We start from the raw sequence: 16790 nt of genomic DNA, 5'->3' as shown, positions 1-16790 counted from the left end.
CATGACGGGCGCAATGCGCACGTGTCCAACGGCAGCACTGGAGGTTCTTACGGAGCTTACCCCGCTTCACTTGGTTATTGGTCAGGTAGCCAAGCACACAATTCTGCAAATAACGGCAGAGGGGTGGGGCAAAGGTAGGGTAATCTCGTCCCAGAGGATGGAAAAGATAAGTGGCGATGTACCATCAGCCCTCCTCCCGAGGGACAGCACTACCAAAACAGTCATCTTCAAGAAGAAGTTTAAGGTCACCCTCGACAGCAAAGACGAGTGGAACGATTCCAATCTCGAACTGATGCTGAGGAATAGTACGCTGAGGTGGTACACCGATGGCTCGAAAATGTAGGAGGGAATCGGTGCGGGGATCGCGGGTCCACGCACTAGGCTCTCCATACCCATGGGAGAGTTCCCAAGTATTTTTCAGACAGAAGTCTTCGCCATAAGTCGGTGTATAGAAGTAAACCTCCAACGCAACTATCGTAATGAGAGAATAGCCATTCTCAGCGACAGTCAAGCGGCGCTAAAAGCGATCTCTTCTTACGAAATCAAATCGCTATTAGTGCAGGAGTGCAGGGAAAGGCTGAACAGCCTTGCAGAACGTTACCAGGTACACCTAATCTGGGTGCCTGGTCACAGAGGTATAGCCGGTAATGAACTGGCAGATGAGCTAGCCCGCTCCGCAGTCTCCACCAAGATGGTGGGACCAGAGCCCTTTATTGGGGTAGGTCCACATACCATAAAGGAGCTACTTCGCAAGGAAGAAGGAGTGGGCAGGGAGGAGTATTGACGGCAAACGCACGGTATGAGACATGCCAAGTTGCTAATGGGAGGATACAATTTGAGTAGGTTCAAGGTTATACTAAACCTCCCCAGGAACAAACTCAGGCTACTGGTCGCATGGTATACCGGTCACTGGAAGCTGAATAGGCACCTGTACAACATGGGCCTATCCTCTTGCGTCAACTGCCGGTTCTGCGACTTGGAGCCTGAAACCCCGGAGCACATGCTGATTGACTGCGCAGCAGTCTGTAGACGCAGGACTAAGGCCCTAGGATCAATGTTTCCGGATAGGGATCGCATAGCCTCACTAGCGCCCGGAAGTCTATTGAACTTCATCAATGCGATGGGGCTAGATGAGTCTATGTAAGTTAGGAGAGGGCACAATAGACCAAAGGTCGCGGTGCATTCCTCATATTGAATCAATCAATCAATCATGCGTGCGGAATTAGCCGAGTAATGAAAGGCAAAAGCGTTAAACAATTTTTTACGAAGACACTCAAATCCCGGAAACTATTTGCCGAAGCAACTTCAAAGTTTCGGAGAATAACTTTTATTTTTCTGTTTGAAAATTTGACATGGATTTTTTGAAATTCACAAGTGGATATAACACCTTAAGGGTTACGCACCCCAATCGAAGCTAAAACCCACTCCCTCTTACCAAGAATTCGCCCATTTGGAAGTAGCTACAACAATAACTTACCCACTCCTCTTACCAAGTATTCGACCATTCGAAAATCGCTACAACAACAACAAATAACTTTTGTGCATGCGGTGGAGATAATAATAAGACAATCAGATTTTGAAATTTCTATTTTGTATTTGATCTTATCTGTTCTAAGTGTAGTAGTAATTATAATTTTACATTGAAATAAGTTATGACTATTAGTAGTCAGAAGAAAAAAAAAAACAAAACGAAAATTATGTATGGTGATGATGAGAGGCAATACCGATGGGCCGCGTTACTTTGTATGAAATGAAGGTATACTATAATGTATATAATTATGTATGTATGTATGTTTATGTGTGTTTACATATATCTATCTGCGGTAATTCAGCAAATAATGAAAATGAACTGAGACATACATGAAATATTTCAAATTAAATATAAATCAATAATTTGGACTAATAATATATGTATAATAGGTAATTGGAAGCAGGAGAGCCCTATACATATTTCTTCCGAGATTTAAGTGAAGTTTGAATTTAAAGCATCTAAATACTCAGATAAAAGAGAAATTATAATTTTTATTTATGTAAAGAACGCAGGGAAGTTAACAATTCATATTAAATAATCAAATAAATAAAGAAGAAGCGCAAATAGCTAAATCTTCTTCGATGTTATCATTTAAAGTAAATGTGAAATTTCTAACAAAATAAGTTATATATTCATTGGCGCTTTCTGTTATGCGCTTTTTATTGGCTCTATCAGCTTCCAAGTTCCCACGAATCGCCAACATGTACAAATATATTTAAAGCATAAATTTTAACTAAATCTTAAATAACTAATTATCCGCGCACTTGAAAACCTACAAAGCGTTTTCAAACTCACACAACAGCGCATTTTTCTTGGAGAGTAATTTATGTAACTACATGTATTAGAAAGTGAAAGCGCGCGGCTAAAACGAGCTAAGTATTACATAAAAATATAGAAATAATATTAATAATAATTACAAATTCAGAAGCAAGATCTTCAAAACTGCTTGGTTCACATTTATCATGCTTTTTTTTTTCTCTTTTTTCGTATCCATTTAACTATATGCATTAGTTTGAGTGAGTGTGTGTGTATGCGTGAATGGCTTTTAAATATTAAATTTGTAGCGTCGGTACTGCCATCACTCAGTCGGTAATACACGAGGGGCTTTAATCTTTGAAGATACCACGCGCTTTGGCTGAAATCTTACGTACGCGTCCACGACTACTAACGCTCACCAACTGTTCGTCGTCATCTTCCTCCGAACTGTCCATATATTCGACATTGCGTGACGGTCGCGGAGCCGCTGTACGCTGTGAAGAGCTCCCGACCACTTCACCTACACCACCGCCACCATCTGCATCACGACGTCGCTTTCGTCCGCCATTGTAATCGTGGGAGCCTTCATCGTCGCTCTGTTCATTGTAACGCGGCCGTTTTAGATTGCGCGAACCGCGCTGTTGGCGACTGTCACGCTGTGCACCATTACGATCGCGTTCGCTGTGTCGTCGTGAACGTGGTCCTGCCTGTTGTCGTTGACGCTGATGTTCGACTTCGTAGTCTTCATCATCATCGTCGCATACAAATGAGTCGTCCGAACGACGCCGGCGATTGGTGCGACGCGCCGGTTTGCCATGATTACGTGTCCGCCGCCCAGATGGTACGTACGATGTTAACGGTTGATTGTCTTCCGAATCATCGGTGGCGTCATCGACATCATCATGTGTACTCGAGCCACCATCGGTACCTTCGTCGGAAGCACCGCTGGCGTTTTCCCCACCACTTCCGTCGGCATCGTTATCATCGTCATCGTCATCTTCGGCAGTTTGCGAATTTTCTTGACTATAACGTGAACGTCCACGCCGTACTGTACGCTGCGGCGAATGTGTAGTCGCCGTTGCTGCTACCGTTCCACCGTTGGTTGCACTCTGCGACGTCGATGTTGGTAACGTACGACGTAGACGTTGATTTTGCATTAGCAGGCTTATGTTCTCTAGTGGATCAGCGCTACTATCTAATTCGTCGGCGTTACGCTGATGACGCGATAGTACACGACGTGTATTGCTGCGTCCGGCGGCTGCCGATGTGGACGGACCTAAAGTTTCCGCGCCCAAATAATTGTGATCGTGCGCTGATAATGTGGAGGTAGTTACGTTTGACGAAGACGTTGTTGATGTGGCGTGTGAGCGGGTCATGTGCGCGTTGCTCATGGCGGCGGCATGCGCTTGCAACCGCGGCGTGGCAGTGTTAGTTGTGCTGCGGGTTGGTGGATAGCTGACAGCTTTAATGAAAAACGAAATTTTATTTAAAAAACATTCAAATGAATAATTTCTTATATATTTTTCTTGTCTATTTACTTACGAGGTATGCGCCCATTAATGGCAGCGCCGGCGCCTTGACTCGAAACGAGTGGTTCATTTTCACTTCCATCTCCATCATCTGAGTCTTCGTCCTCGTCCAGCGGTTCAACGACCGTATTGCGATTGGTGCGCAGCTGACGGACTTGTCCCACCGCTACCGGTACAGCGACGCCGCTATGAGCAGCTCGACTGGTCGAAGGGCCATTTAATGGATTACTATTACTGGCATTGTTGGCCTTAGAAGGTGTTAACTTTGTGGGCGTCGGTGTAGGCAGAATCTGTAAATAGATCGTATATAAATTTCCAATCAGTATATATTAAAATATTGTATTGACCCACCTCCTCTGCATCTTCGCTATCCTCCTCGTCCACTGCTTCCTGTTCTGCGTCTTCTACATCGCTGGTGCGCGCCCACTCCAAGATTGCACGCTTAAAGCTCGACCTGGTTGGACGCGCATTCGCCGCAACTTCGCGCGAGTCTGTATCGGAGTCGGCAATTCGTCCGTTGCGCACCGGCAAATGGTAGCTGTGATCAATTTCTGTGGCGCTACGCCTATTGCTCAGCGTACCCAAACCCAAACCACTTGAATGTGATGAGCTCGTTTGCATGCGCGTATTACGTGATGGACTCTGTTGCAGTAATGCACTGGCGCTGGTCGAGGCATCATTTTCACCTACAGCGTTACTTGTTTGGTTACCACGTTGCGATCGGCCCGATGTGGCGGCACGCTTTTTAGGGGTTGACATTCCTGCCGCCGTATGCCCGGTAATCGTATCTTGTGTGCTCTCATCTGGCTGTGAACTCGTATGATTTGCCATCATATCGGTGTGCTCGTCCTCCGACGACTGCAAACGTCGTCGATTGCCTCTGCGTACATTGCCATTCGTAACGGCGTTATGTCGCGTACCACCATTCGTCATGGCTGTGGTACTTCTCTTACTACTGTGTTCCATATAGTCCTCGTCGCCATCGTCTTCAATGCGATTGCGACGTTTGCGCGTAGCTTGTTGGCGTTTATCTTGTTGTTTTCGACTTGTCTTCTTGGCTGCTTTATTTTTTCGTCCCCGCGTCCGACCACTACTTCGCCTATTACCGCGTCTATCATTGTCTGGCTTATAGCTGTCCTCTGAATCATCTGCATCGCTACGTCGCTTACGTCGCCTTGCTGCGACACGTTTGCCACGCCCCATTTCTTTATCTGACCCTTCGTTGCTATCATTTAAACCAACCTCTGAACTATCATCGCTGTCACTATCATCTTCTGAGGTGGAACTCGAGGCAGTGCTATGCTCATCCGTTACATGTACTTCAGCGTCCTCTTCTTCATCTTCGTCATCATCATCATCCAATTCTTGACTGGCCGCCTTGCGACGTGAGCTGCGCGTTGCCTGTGTCGGTTCGCCGCTGCGCCGCTGTAATGAGGAGGATGAGCTGACGCGGTTCGAACCGGCTGATGTGCTCGCTGCCGTCGGTACAGTGTCACGCTGTAGTCCATTTCTACTGTTCGTAGTTGCACCGCCGACACGACGTTGTCCCGCACGTGACTGAACATTCAAGTGACCCCTACTACTTGGTGCTTCGTCATCGTCGTCGTCGTCATCATCATCATCATCGTCTGTGCTATGCAATTGCCGCGTAGATCGGTGTGTACGGGCACGCTTCGCTGCTTGCGATGGTTGTCGCTTTACAGGGCTGCTACTTGAGCCGCGTCCACCGCTTCCTGAAGTCTTATTCGCACGCCGACGCGCCGCCTTCCAATTACTTATCACCCTCTTTATTTGCGATTCGAAGAGCGCACTCAGACGAAGCGTCATGGCATAGATCTAAAACAAAGAGTATTTATTGATATACAAAGACAATGGTGTGGTTAGGTAAAAGTAAAAGTAAGGTTATGGCGGCCGTATGTTGCGTTGCAGACAGACGGCACAAGCAGCACATAGATGAAGAAGTTTTAAGAGGACGGGAAGAGGATAAGTACAATTGCTAATGTGATTTATGTTGGTGTTTCAAGTGAATTGCAACCTTACCGCTAAACTTTCCTACAATGAGATCGTCATTCATTGCAATGATATTGTTTACATGATTGATTGATTTATTGATTGTTTGATTGATACATGGAAGCATGGTGGGAATGAAGAAAAATGAATTAACAATAGGAACATGATTTTTTATATAAAATTTTGTTTAATGCTATTAATGAAATTCCATCAAATGAACGGAAAGCAGAAAAAAGTATATAAAAATCAGTAAAACAGCAAGGAATAAAGGTAGGAAATGATATTTTATATAATTATTCACAATTTTTTTTCAAAAACATGTCGACAAAACACACGAACGACGCAAAAAATAAACAAATAACCAAGGCAGATTTTTACATAAGAAATTACTACAAACTAATTTTCGTTATGTCGTAGGTAAGCAAAGAATCAATTGAATATTTTACATTGAAATCCACGAAAATAATTATCCATCTAGTTTTATAGGAAAATTATTTAATTATAATATTTTACTCGTAAACTTACGAAAAAATGTTCACTGTTTTCACAGAGAATTTTTAATAAGCAAAACCACATTCTAAGAGCTTAACTTGATCACAATCTAGCTGCCGTAATGGTTTGGTGATGATTCTCTTATAAAGGCGTTAAACCTCTTCACTTCTATATTAAAAGTGTTAAAACTGGGAGAAAAGTGTACCAGGAGAATGTTTTAGAAGGTGTGATAAGGCAGTTAAGCAATACTGACGTTACCACGACAGTCGAAACTACGTAACCGGAACAGACCCAGATTTTTACACGGCCTAGGGCTGTCAACTCGACAGAAATCGTCCTCTGCAACAACAACAACAACAACGATCCTCTCCGATTGAGAGCATTGAAACTCTAGCACACGAAGCAAATGATGACTTAAAAACCAAGATACAGATGATTAGCCATCTGGAAGTCCAGATTAGAAACCAATGGATTGCAGTTTGTGGTTAGAGTTGACGAACATAGCCACTACATTACATTAATAATAATATATTATAGTTTGATTTTATAATGGCCTAAACTTGAAGCAGAACTTAGTAGTAATAAAACAACGAAAGGTTTCCCACGACTGTCGGGTCTACGTAAGCGGAAAGGACCCGGATTTTTTTATCCGGTCAAGGAGTGTCAACAACAAAGTTGGTTTTAAAAAAGGTACATGATATTCGATAGAAGAAAATACACATAAAAAATGCATAATTTTAAAGGCCAATTGATAAAAAAAAAAGTTGGAGGTAAATAAATCAAACCCACTATAATAAAGAAAAAAAAAATAGATACGATGTTGCTATAGGAAAGGATGTTTTGAATGAAATAAATTAAGGTTATGAACGACGATGAAAATTAAAAAAGAAAATAAATACATATTTTTACAGCGTTTTCTAAAAGTTTACAGTAAGAATAAGTAATATTTTAACATATTGTGGTAATTTAGATGATACAACCATTGAGATAAATGAAGTGTAAAAGTTTTGGTGGCAAAACGAAACAAAAAGTGAATAATTAATAAGAAATAATCTGAGAATATGTACTCCGCTTAGTTTTAAAGAAAAAAATAAATAAATGGAATGCAAGCACTAGCAATAAAACAAAATTAAATGGACCGAAACCGCACAAAAGCCAAAAGCAAAGCCTCTTGATCACCAAAGTATGTACAGGCATATTTCATTACTCACTTGTGAACGCTTATTGGTGTTATAATTGCGAGAATTCTGAAATATCAAACGCACATCCTTTGCAAAATCCAAAGGATCTTCGTAATTGCCACCGAGTAAATCCTCTTTAACAGTCCGCAAATCCATTGGTGAGGCAATGATTTCCAAATAGTCGGGGAATTCAAGTGTATCTACGGGCTCACGGAAGGGCACCGAGTCATTACGCTGCCACATTAAATCCAATAATTGTCGACATTCCGTACGCCAATCACCATCTGAACGTATGCGACTGGACCTGTAAATATTTGCAACTCGTATGAAACCAATCAGCGCTAAAGAACTGCAATGGTGTGTACATACCTGCGTGTCGCTGATATCTTTTGACGTGCTGCAGCCGATGTTGAAGGGCCGGTGCTTGTCGAAGGCACCACATCCGACTCATTATCGTTTTCAGTTTCTGATGAATGATAAACGTCAACTAATTGATGATAAACAGCTGCAACATCTATATCGTTGGGCTCCCTAAAGGCGTAAAAAATTATTCATTAAATATCAAAAAAAAAAAACCAAAAGCATAAAATAGTTTTAAAACTTTTCGATTACTCACCTTATTACGCGCAAACAAAGATCCGTTATAATGCGAGCATGTTTCACAATATTAGTATGTGAACGATTATACTTCTCTGCATTTGTAGCAAGGTAGCGTACATCGAATTGAGCTGAAGTAATGCGCCGGTAGAAGTGATTTTCGAAACGTGACTTTATCGTTGTCAAGTCAATTGGATACTCAATCAGATAGGCGTAATCAGGATATACATTCAAATCAACCGGTGCCAAAAAATGTTCGGCAATCGATAAGCGCATAACCTAAAAATTTCGTTTGCATATTTGTTTTTTTTTTTTCAATTTGCTGCATGGCTTCTTCCTTACCTGTTCTAAGCCGTTTATGATGCGCCTACAAGAACCGTCACGATCACCGCGATGCCATTCTTCCGATTTCGGTTGATACAATGTGGCACGTATCTCTTCTTGCAATACGGGCACCGCTCCACCCACCTCATCGGGTAGACGATTCTCATCAATCGGTTCCATATCCCATGGGCTCATGTACTCGTATTCGCCATTATCCCAACGCACGCGGAAACACATAAAATACGAATCGGGAAAGTCCGTTGAAAGTGCATAACGTGATTCGATTTGCCCCATCCACCAGCCATCACCAATCATACAACGAAAGCGATCACCAACACTCCAATTACGCTGCACTGCCAAATCGAAAGTTTGTCGCAAGACCAAGAAGTCGAGCACGTCCGGCATGTCATGGTATTTGATTTTGAAAGATGTGCCTGTCATATTGCCATCATCATCAATCATTGCCAATTTGAGACAGCACAAACGTGGTGGGCGTATTTCATATTTGATACCTATTACACGTACGTATTCGCGGTCGCGTAGAGTTCGGAAGTTCCACGGCTCCGAGCTGTGAGTCAGCTTGTATACTTTTTTGAGACGAACTGCTTCCAGATAACGTTGATGCCCTTGACGAAAATACACCACTTCATCACCCATTTGCGGATAGTAAGGTGCCTTACGAGGTATCACTTCGGACAACCACTCGGCTGGCCTATACAATTCAGGTATTTCACCATTCGGTGTTGGAGGTGGTATAACAACACGTTTGTTTCGCCTAGAAGATTTTGCCGCTGCACCGGCAGATGTCGTGGCTTGCTCTGTAGTCTCGTCACTGCTATCGTCGCTAAATGTACGTCTTCTCGACAATGGTTTACGTTTTGAACGTTTTGGTGGCTCCAAATTCGGACCAGGGGTATCGGCTACCCAATCGGAATAATCAGAACTTTCGGTGTCCGAATCATCCGATGACTCTTCTAGGTTTTCTTCTACATTTGAGTAGCTAGTATCGCCCGATGATGAATTGCTCTCCTCATCCTCCTCCTCTTCTTCTGGAGGCGGTGGCGCATCTAGTTCTTCTTGATCGCGCACAGCGCGCGTACGATAAGCCGGCTGTGATTGACCGCTTTGTCCTTGCCGACGGCGTGAACGAACTGCACCGCCTGCACCGTTATTTCCGCGTGTATTACGTTGCCGATTGGCACTGGATTGTGCGCTTGCCACGTTCCCAGTGTTAATCATTATTGGTCGCCTGCGCATCTCACGTTTATACTCCTGCAGCTCAAACTGTCCTGCTGCGTACACAGTTTGCTTTAGATTTTGCAGTTGTTGGTATTTCATAGGACGCACATAGATGCGGCGAAAGTATTTAATCTGTGATGGCTGTGCGGGCTGATCAACTGTCGGTATCAATTGATGTTCACCTGATGTTCGAACGCTACTGGTTCTCTGTCGAGTAGTGTTATTCGTATCAAGTTGACGTCCTGGCATATCATCGAAACTATAGCGTGAATTTCCAACAGCACCAGCTGCAGAACGATTACTTGATGGGCGGTTGTTAGAGTCGGGTGCTTGATCTTGTCCTTGCCGATTTGCAAGTGCCTCTATAAGGCGATCCAGTTGTGAGTGATTAGCTGGTAGATTGTTTCCAACTGCCATTGCAGGCGGCACTGGAGCAGTACCTTGGCGATTAGCCAATACCGCAATTAGGCGATCAATGTGTAAGAAGTTGCCAGCTGTACCATTGATATTGGGAACAATAACGGTACCATCATCACCAACTGTTAATATTTGTCTCAATTGCTCGCGGGTACAATTTTCACGGCCAGGTACAAAACGTTGATACTGTACGGGATAGGGGTTACCTTCCGAATTCACGAGAAAAGGTGGAGGCATCAGATGTGGCATTACTTGTGTTTGTTCATCAACCACATATTGAGAAGCGTCACGCATTAAAGGGCGATAGTCCGTATGAAAAAATAGTTCATTTGGAAGCTAAATTTAAAAGCATAATGAAAATTTATTTTTATTATATTTGTGACATATTAAATAAATTATATGTATTATACGTACTATTTTGTATTTATCTGGGCCAATTCCAAGACCATATATAAGTAGATGACCATGCGAATCAGTAGCCGCAAACATTGTGCCATCTGGCGACCATTTTGCATCGAATACGCCACCATGACCCTGCCCGTCTATATCGTTCATAAACTCGGCTATAGAAACTCCGTTTTCAACATCCCATAGAAACACCTGCCCGTCATGTCCTGCGGAAAGCAGCACATGCTCATCTTTCGGATTTGATTCCAGTACGTATAGTTCATCTTTGTGGCCGCGCAATACCCGGTGCAATTTACCAGTTTTAGAATGCCAAATTTTTATCTTTAAATATTAAAATGCATCGGTATATATATGGCATATATGCAAGCAATTTCATTTAACTCACTGTAAAGTCGTTCACGGCAGTAATGACATATTTATCCGAGCAATCCCAAGCAACCATAGTAACTTTTAATTTCTTTCCTTCTTCCGGTGGAGGGCAGCTACATTTGGGTTTTTACATTTTATCAATGAGAAACTTTCAGTATAATTATATACTCACCTCGGCAATCGCTCAGTCATACAAAGTTTTGTGCTCTTCCATTGCTGTGATTCGAAATTCCAAATATGTGCCGTACCATCTTTACTGCCGGATATGAAGCGTAAACCACGATGCGACCATTGAACCGAATCTACGGCATCAGTGTAAGCCTCCGATTCGAGTATACGTTTGGGTCCATCTTCCGACATTATATATACCCTTACGTGATGATCTGCTGAACCAGCTGCAAGGAAAATGCCACCTGGCGAAAAGGTAGTACACATCATTTGTGCTTGTCCCGGTCGTAGCTTTTCATGATATTGTATTGGCTTGGGTGCAAACGTAATTTTCTGACCGCGCGGTGTCGAATATTGCCAGAATGCAATTGAACCATCTGTACTTGTGGTCACAAGGTATTTTAAATCACCCCGCGGTGAGGGGCAAAAATTTACGGATGTTATCATGCCAGTGTGACCCGAAAGTACGGCTATAGGCGAAGTAGTTTGCATATCCCAAACACGCAATATACGATCCAATGAACCAGCTGCCAACATTGTATTATCAAGGTTAATAGCAATGTCCGTTATTTCTGCAGAAGCCCCACGCAACGTAGCTAACAAACGACCATCCATTGCTGACCATATTTTTATAAGTAAATCATCAGCACCCTAAATAGGAAAAAAAATATTATTTATGGATCACGTTTTGTGTTTTTATAGTTACCGTTATAATATAACGTCCAGTGCGATCAAAGAGCACACAATAGACGGATGACAAATGTCCCACTGTCCGTTTAAGTAATTTGGTTTTGCCATATAAACTGATGGGTACCAAAAATTTCCGACGCACTGGTCCTCCATACTCGCGTCCAATTAGTACTTTCTCTAAATTAATGAAAAAACAATACATAATATAAGTTGGCTCATATATTTTTTCTTTTACTTACGCAAATTGTGTATAGGTTTTGTTACCGACGAATCTGGCAGTGATACACCATGTAAACGTGTGCAATAATCTAGCAAGGACCGGGATCGATATATGCTCTCTTCGGTCCTTAGTAAACTCTGACGACCAGTACCAAGTAAGGATACTATACCCAATACTGCAGGAGGTAGATCTTTGTCTAGTATTGGTCCTATGCGACAACATATTTCTAAAAGATGATTTGGTCCAACATGTGCATATTTTTGCTCCTAAAATATATATTTATATTTTAAATCACAAAATATTAAGCTTGCAGTAACAAAATAACGTATGAGAATTGCACCATACGTCAAAATTAAAAATAAATACGAAGACGGACAAAGCATAAAAGGAGATGAAAAGCGCAATATCCACCACGGCTCCGATAGAACTGTTATCTCTTTTTAAGCACTATATTTAATAAGATTACTGCGTATACTGATTATATACTGTTTTCTCTTTTTATGAAGTGAAAATCATCACTATAGAAGATTTGAGTAAAAGAGACAACCGTCAAGACCCTAGTCAAAATGTCTGCCAACATCGTATGCAGCGACGAATGCTGCAAGATGTTTAGCTATACATATCTACATGTTACTTGGTATTATATTTTTCAATTTCGAAAACTTTTAGTTGCTACTTTTAATAAAATTATAATCATTTCTTTAAAATTTTAAACGGAATCAAATATTCTAGTTATTTACAGAACTTCTCGTTGAAATAGTGAAATGTCAAAAATTATTTAAAAATTAAAATTTTCATTTTATTTAAATTAATTCACATTACTTAGTCCCAAGAACTTTAATTATTTAGATTTTTAATTTTTGTAGAATATCAAAACAATCAATAAACATTTTCAACCCCTCATTAACGTACGAAACAACATGGCGGAGCAGCGTGCCAACAATGGTAGTCATTGTTACTACATCTGTATTTTACTCAAAAAATAATGTGCAACCATTATTTAAGAATTTAACACACCTTTTTTTGAAATAAATAACTTCGATATAACTCAATGGAACTTTTATCTCGAGAACAAAGAGCTTATTTTAAGTGTAAGGCACGTACAGTGGGACAAATTGCATATAATACAGCTACATTTTAGTTTTGTTTAATATATATTTTTTATTATTAAATAATTATAGAAAAGTAAACAATTCAAAGTTAAATTTGGGTTCTAAAGTGTTAATTAATTTTTTTTTTTGAAATTTGAAAAATTGAAACGCAATTGTTACCTTTGAACTATTCGGCCCACTGTTCTCAAATTTTTTTGTTTATAAAGAATAAAATGTACGTATCGTATATTTTACACTCACCAATTCCGCAAAGCTTTGCTCGTGTTCATGACCTAGCCAATCCGTCCGTCTTGGTAAAACCTTGAAAAATGTAGAAAAAAAAGTCAAATATTGTTTAGGCATTTCTTACTATAATTAAAAATAATTAATTTTTTTTTACTTGTACAATTTTTTCAGCCTTTCTAAGAAAGCCGCAAATTAGTTGCACCGAAAATTGGCAAATAGTAAGAAATTAAAGAACAAAACAAAAACGAAAACATAAACAATGATATTCGCTCAAAAGGTAAAGGGAATTTGGTTGAAATATCCAAATTTTAAAGAACTATAATTAATCTTTTAAAAAATTAATATTTCACAAATTTATTTTATTTACTCCCATCGCAATACCGAAATATTGTGTTGGAGCGATCCAAGGATTTCATAAACATTTCCCTGTATACATATATGTATGTATTTGGCAAGAAAGACTTTAGCACGTTCATTTACTCAAAATCACCTGCACTGGATATAGTCAGAATGCACAAGTATATCATTTGAAAGTGTAATTTTCTTATTAAGGCTTTTTACTAAATTATTCACAAATTCAGATTTAGTATAGCCGTAGTACAAATGGCAATAGGTACAAGTATTCCAGGAAAGAGCGTCGTTCTGACTTCCATAAAAATGTAAACGTAGAAGCAAGTAAGTTTGTTTACAAATAAAATGCTTGTTTTTACTACTATGTCCACTGCTTCTCATATATACATTTTTTATAATTGCAAATAATAAACATACTTACTTTCTTCTGTTCCAACTCACGCACAAGAACCTGAAGATTATATGAAAAAATTTAATTAAATTTATGCTTTATTATAAATTATATTGCACATAATTCGTTTACAATCAACTCTTACCTCAGCAGTTTCACGGAGCGGACCCGAAGCCAAGAACTTGGATATGAGAAAATATAGCTCTGTAAGAAGAAAATAATTTACTTAATAACAAAATTATGTTTTTTACTATATATGAAGTTGTTTAAAAAATATATTTATTAATTTCACTTTACAAAGTGGATGACAATCTCTTCCTTGTTCCACTGTTCTTTAACACCGTCGGCCAATACATTTATTGGTTTGCAATTTTTTCACGTAAAATTGACATAACTTACCTGGAGTTACAATTCTCTCCGCTACCAGTTGTTTGTTATTTTCCATTTTTAAACATTTATTTAATTAAATGCCACATTGATTTACTTTTATAGTTATTTTTTTTTGCATAAATAAAAATTATTTCCCCAGTCAATACGTTCAAGCGAATGAAAAATTTCTTCTTCTGCTGCAGCAATCTTCGTCGCCTCATATTCTTGTCGTCTATCTTTTTTCGCGGTGATTCGTGCCTCGCTCGTTTGCCTGGTCGAGTGGTGAAATTGTTGAGTCCGCTTTGACAAATTTTCAAGACGAACGAAAGAGACAACTACCTTTTATATCATTGTAATATGAATTATATTGTTAAATATAGGAATTATTTTTCTGTGTATCATGAGCAAATTGTCTCATTCTAAAATATTAAATACAGTTATATTTTGTTTAAGTTTATAAAAGCGATAGTATAATGATATATTTAGCTGCAATATTTGATTGCTAAAAAAACATATCTGGTTTTACCATGTACATATGTCAGCTGACATCAAGAATGATAAAAATATAGCTTACGACAATTTCTCTTCATTACTTTATTTGGTATCGGTTTGACAGTTTGAAATTAAGAATAATAATAAAATTAATATTCAAATAATCAATTAAACTTCTTTAATTTTAGCATTAACTTCAATTCTATCATAAATATGTTTATTGACAATAAAACCAACTGCTGCTGGAAAACTTGCAATCGCATCACCTAATATATAATTATTTTGCCGATATGCTAGAGATAGTTACTTAAAGATGAGCTAATTATTTTTCTGAAACAATCTTCTACTTCTCTCCCTGAAACCTTTTGATTATAATTAATTATAATAAGTTTATTTCACGAATTTACAAGTATTTTCTTCTTTAATTTAAAATGTTCTTACAAGTTTGACACTTTCTACATTGGTTCTTATGACGTCACATGTGACAGTATTGTTTCTGTCATTCATAAGCTGATATAATTGATTGAGTATGACACGGTGGATTACACAAAAGTTTTCAGCTATATTTCTTATTATTGTTAGGAATGCGTGTTATTGAAGTTGTGTTATAGGGAAAGGAATAAAAGAAAACTAACTGAGATAATGTGGATTTCAGACTATAAGTACAAATGGCACGAAATACTAGCCATGAAAATTATGGGCTCCGGTGGTTATATACCACGACACATTGCATTTGTAATGGACGGTAATCGCCGATATGCAAAATCTCAACATTTGCGCAACATAGAAGGACATTCGCATGGATTTGATAAGTTGTCAAAATGTTTACGTTGGTGCTTGGATATAGGAATAAAGGAAGTAACCGCTTTTGCATTTAGCATCGAAAACTTCAAAAGATCTGATGAAGAAGTGAAGGATTTGTTGGATTTGGCGAGAGAAAAATTCCTAAATATAATAAATGATGAAGCAAAATTGAATGAACATGGAGTACGTATATTGGTAATTGGAAATTTCAATTTGTTGCCTGTGGATTTGCAGAAGTTAATTGCAAAAGCTATGACAATTACCGAGCACAATGATAAACTATTCCTTAATATAGCCTTCTCATACACGTCGAGAGATGAAATGACACAGTCTGTTGAAACTATACTTAAACTGGGGGACGAACTACAACCAGAAAATATCAACGAGCGCCTAATTGAAGAATGTCTGTATACAAGACATTCTCCACCACCAGATTTGCTTTTTCGAACATCCGGCGAAACGCGTATAAGCGATTTTATGATGTGGCAGGTAGGCTAATCTTTGATTTACGAGGTCCTATTTTTAGCATATATGTAACTATATATATACATATACATATATATTTCTTTAGCTTTCGACGACAGTTATTTACTTCACAAATATTTTTTGGCCAGAAATAACGCTTTGGAATTTTCTAAGTGGTATATTTGCATATCAACGAGGAAGTATACGTTTAGAAGCATTTAAACGACAAAAACGACTGGAGCATGCACAACAGGCAAAAAACTGCAATTACTACTCTGACCGTGTACAACTTTTTTTGCGTACAGTAGATAGTTACAGAAAAAGAGTACTTTTAAGTTTATCTACAAGTAATTAACTTTATAGAAATTGATTACGAGTTCAATGTTGAAAGTACTATTAAAAATAAATACGCTAATTCTAAACTTTGATATTTTTATTGTTGTTAACACCGAAGCTATAATACTCTTCAGAGGTCAGTTTGTATGGCAGCTATATACTATGGTAGTCCGATCTATATAATTTCCACAGAGATTGTGCCGTTGTCTTGGATAATAATATATGTAAAACTTCGAAAATATATCTTGTCAAATGCAAATGTATAAACAAGGACATGCATTTCAGTATTGAGTTTTTGTGGCAGCTAAATGTTA

At 39.3% G+C, this 16790-nt stretch overlaps 2 protein-coding genes across 2 annotated transcripts; one reads left to right on the top strand and one right to left on the bottom strand.

Annotated features, from left to right (window-relative positions):
- Positions 1–1574: 1574 nt before the first annotated feature.
- Positions 1575–14706, bottom strand: LOC120780231 (bromodomain and WD repeat-containing protein 3). The gene is made up of 16 exons (XM_040112481.1): positions 14410–14706; positions 14156–14214; positions 14041–14070; positions 13284–13343; positions 11951–12197; positions 11728–11888; positions 11026–11672; positions 10870–10966; positions 10491–10805; positions 8439–10412; positions 8116–8375; positions 7869–8030; positions 7530–7803; positions 4168–5652; positions 3830–4106; positions 1575–3749 (listed from the first exon to the last, which is right to left on the bottom strand). The coding sequence occupies exons 1-16, from the start codon at positions 14453–14455 to the stop codon at positions 2638–2640; spliced, it is 7206 nt and encodes a 2401-aa protein (XP_039968415.1). The 5' UTR covers positions 14456–14706; the 3' UTR covers positions 1575–2637.
- Positions 14707–15367: 661 nt separating this feature from the next.
- Positions 15368–16562, top strand: LOC120780247 (dehydrodolichyl diphosphate synthase complex subunit Dhdds). The gene is made up of 2 exons (XM_040112507.1): positions 15368–16164; positions 16247–16562. Exons 1-2 carry the CDS (start codon positions 15514–15516, stop codon positions 16493–16495), a joined length of 900 nt encoding a protein of 299 aa, XP_039968441.1. The 5' UTR covers positions 15368–15513; the 3' UTR covers positions 16496–16562.
- The last annotated feature ends 228 nt before the right edge of the window (positions 16563–16790 follow it).

Source organism: Bactrocera tryoni, unplaced genomic scaffold (assembly GCF_016617805.1).
Source record: "Bactrocera tryoni isolate S06 unplaced genomic scaffold, CSIRO_BtryS06_freeze2 scaffold_243, whole genome shotgun sequence".
In the NCBI taxonomy this organism is placed as follows: domain Eukaryota; kingdom Metazoa; phylum Arthropoda; class Insecta; order Diptera; family Tephritidae; genus Bactrocera; species Bactrocera tryoni.
This window is presented reverse-complemented; position numbering and strand designations above follow the sequence as displayed.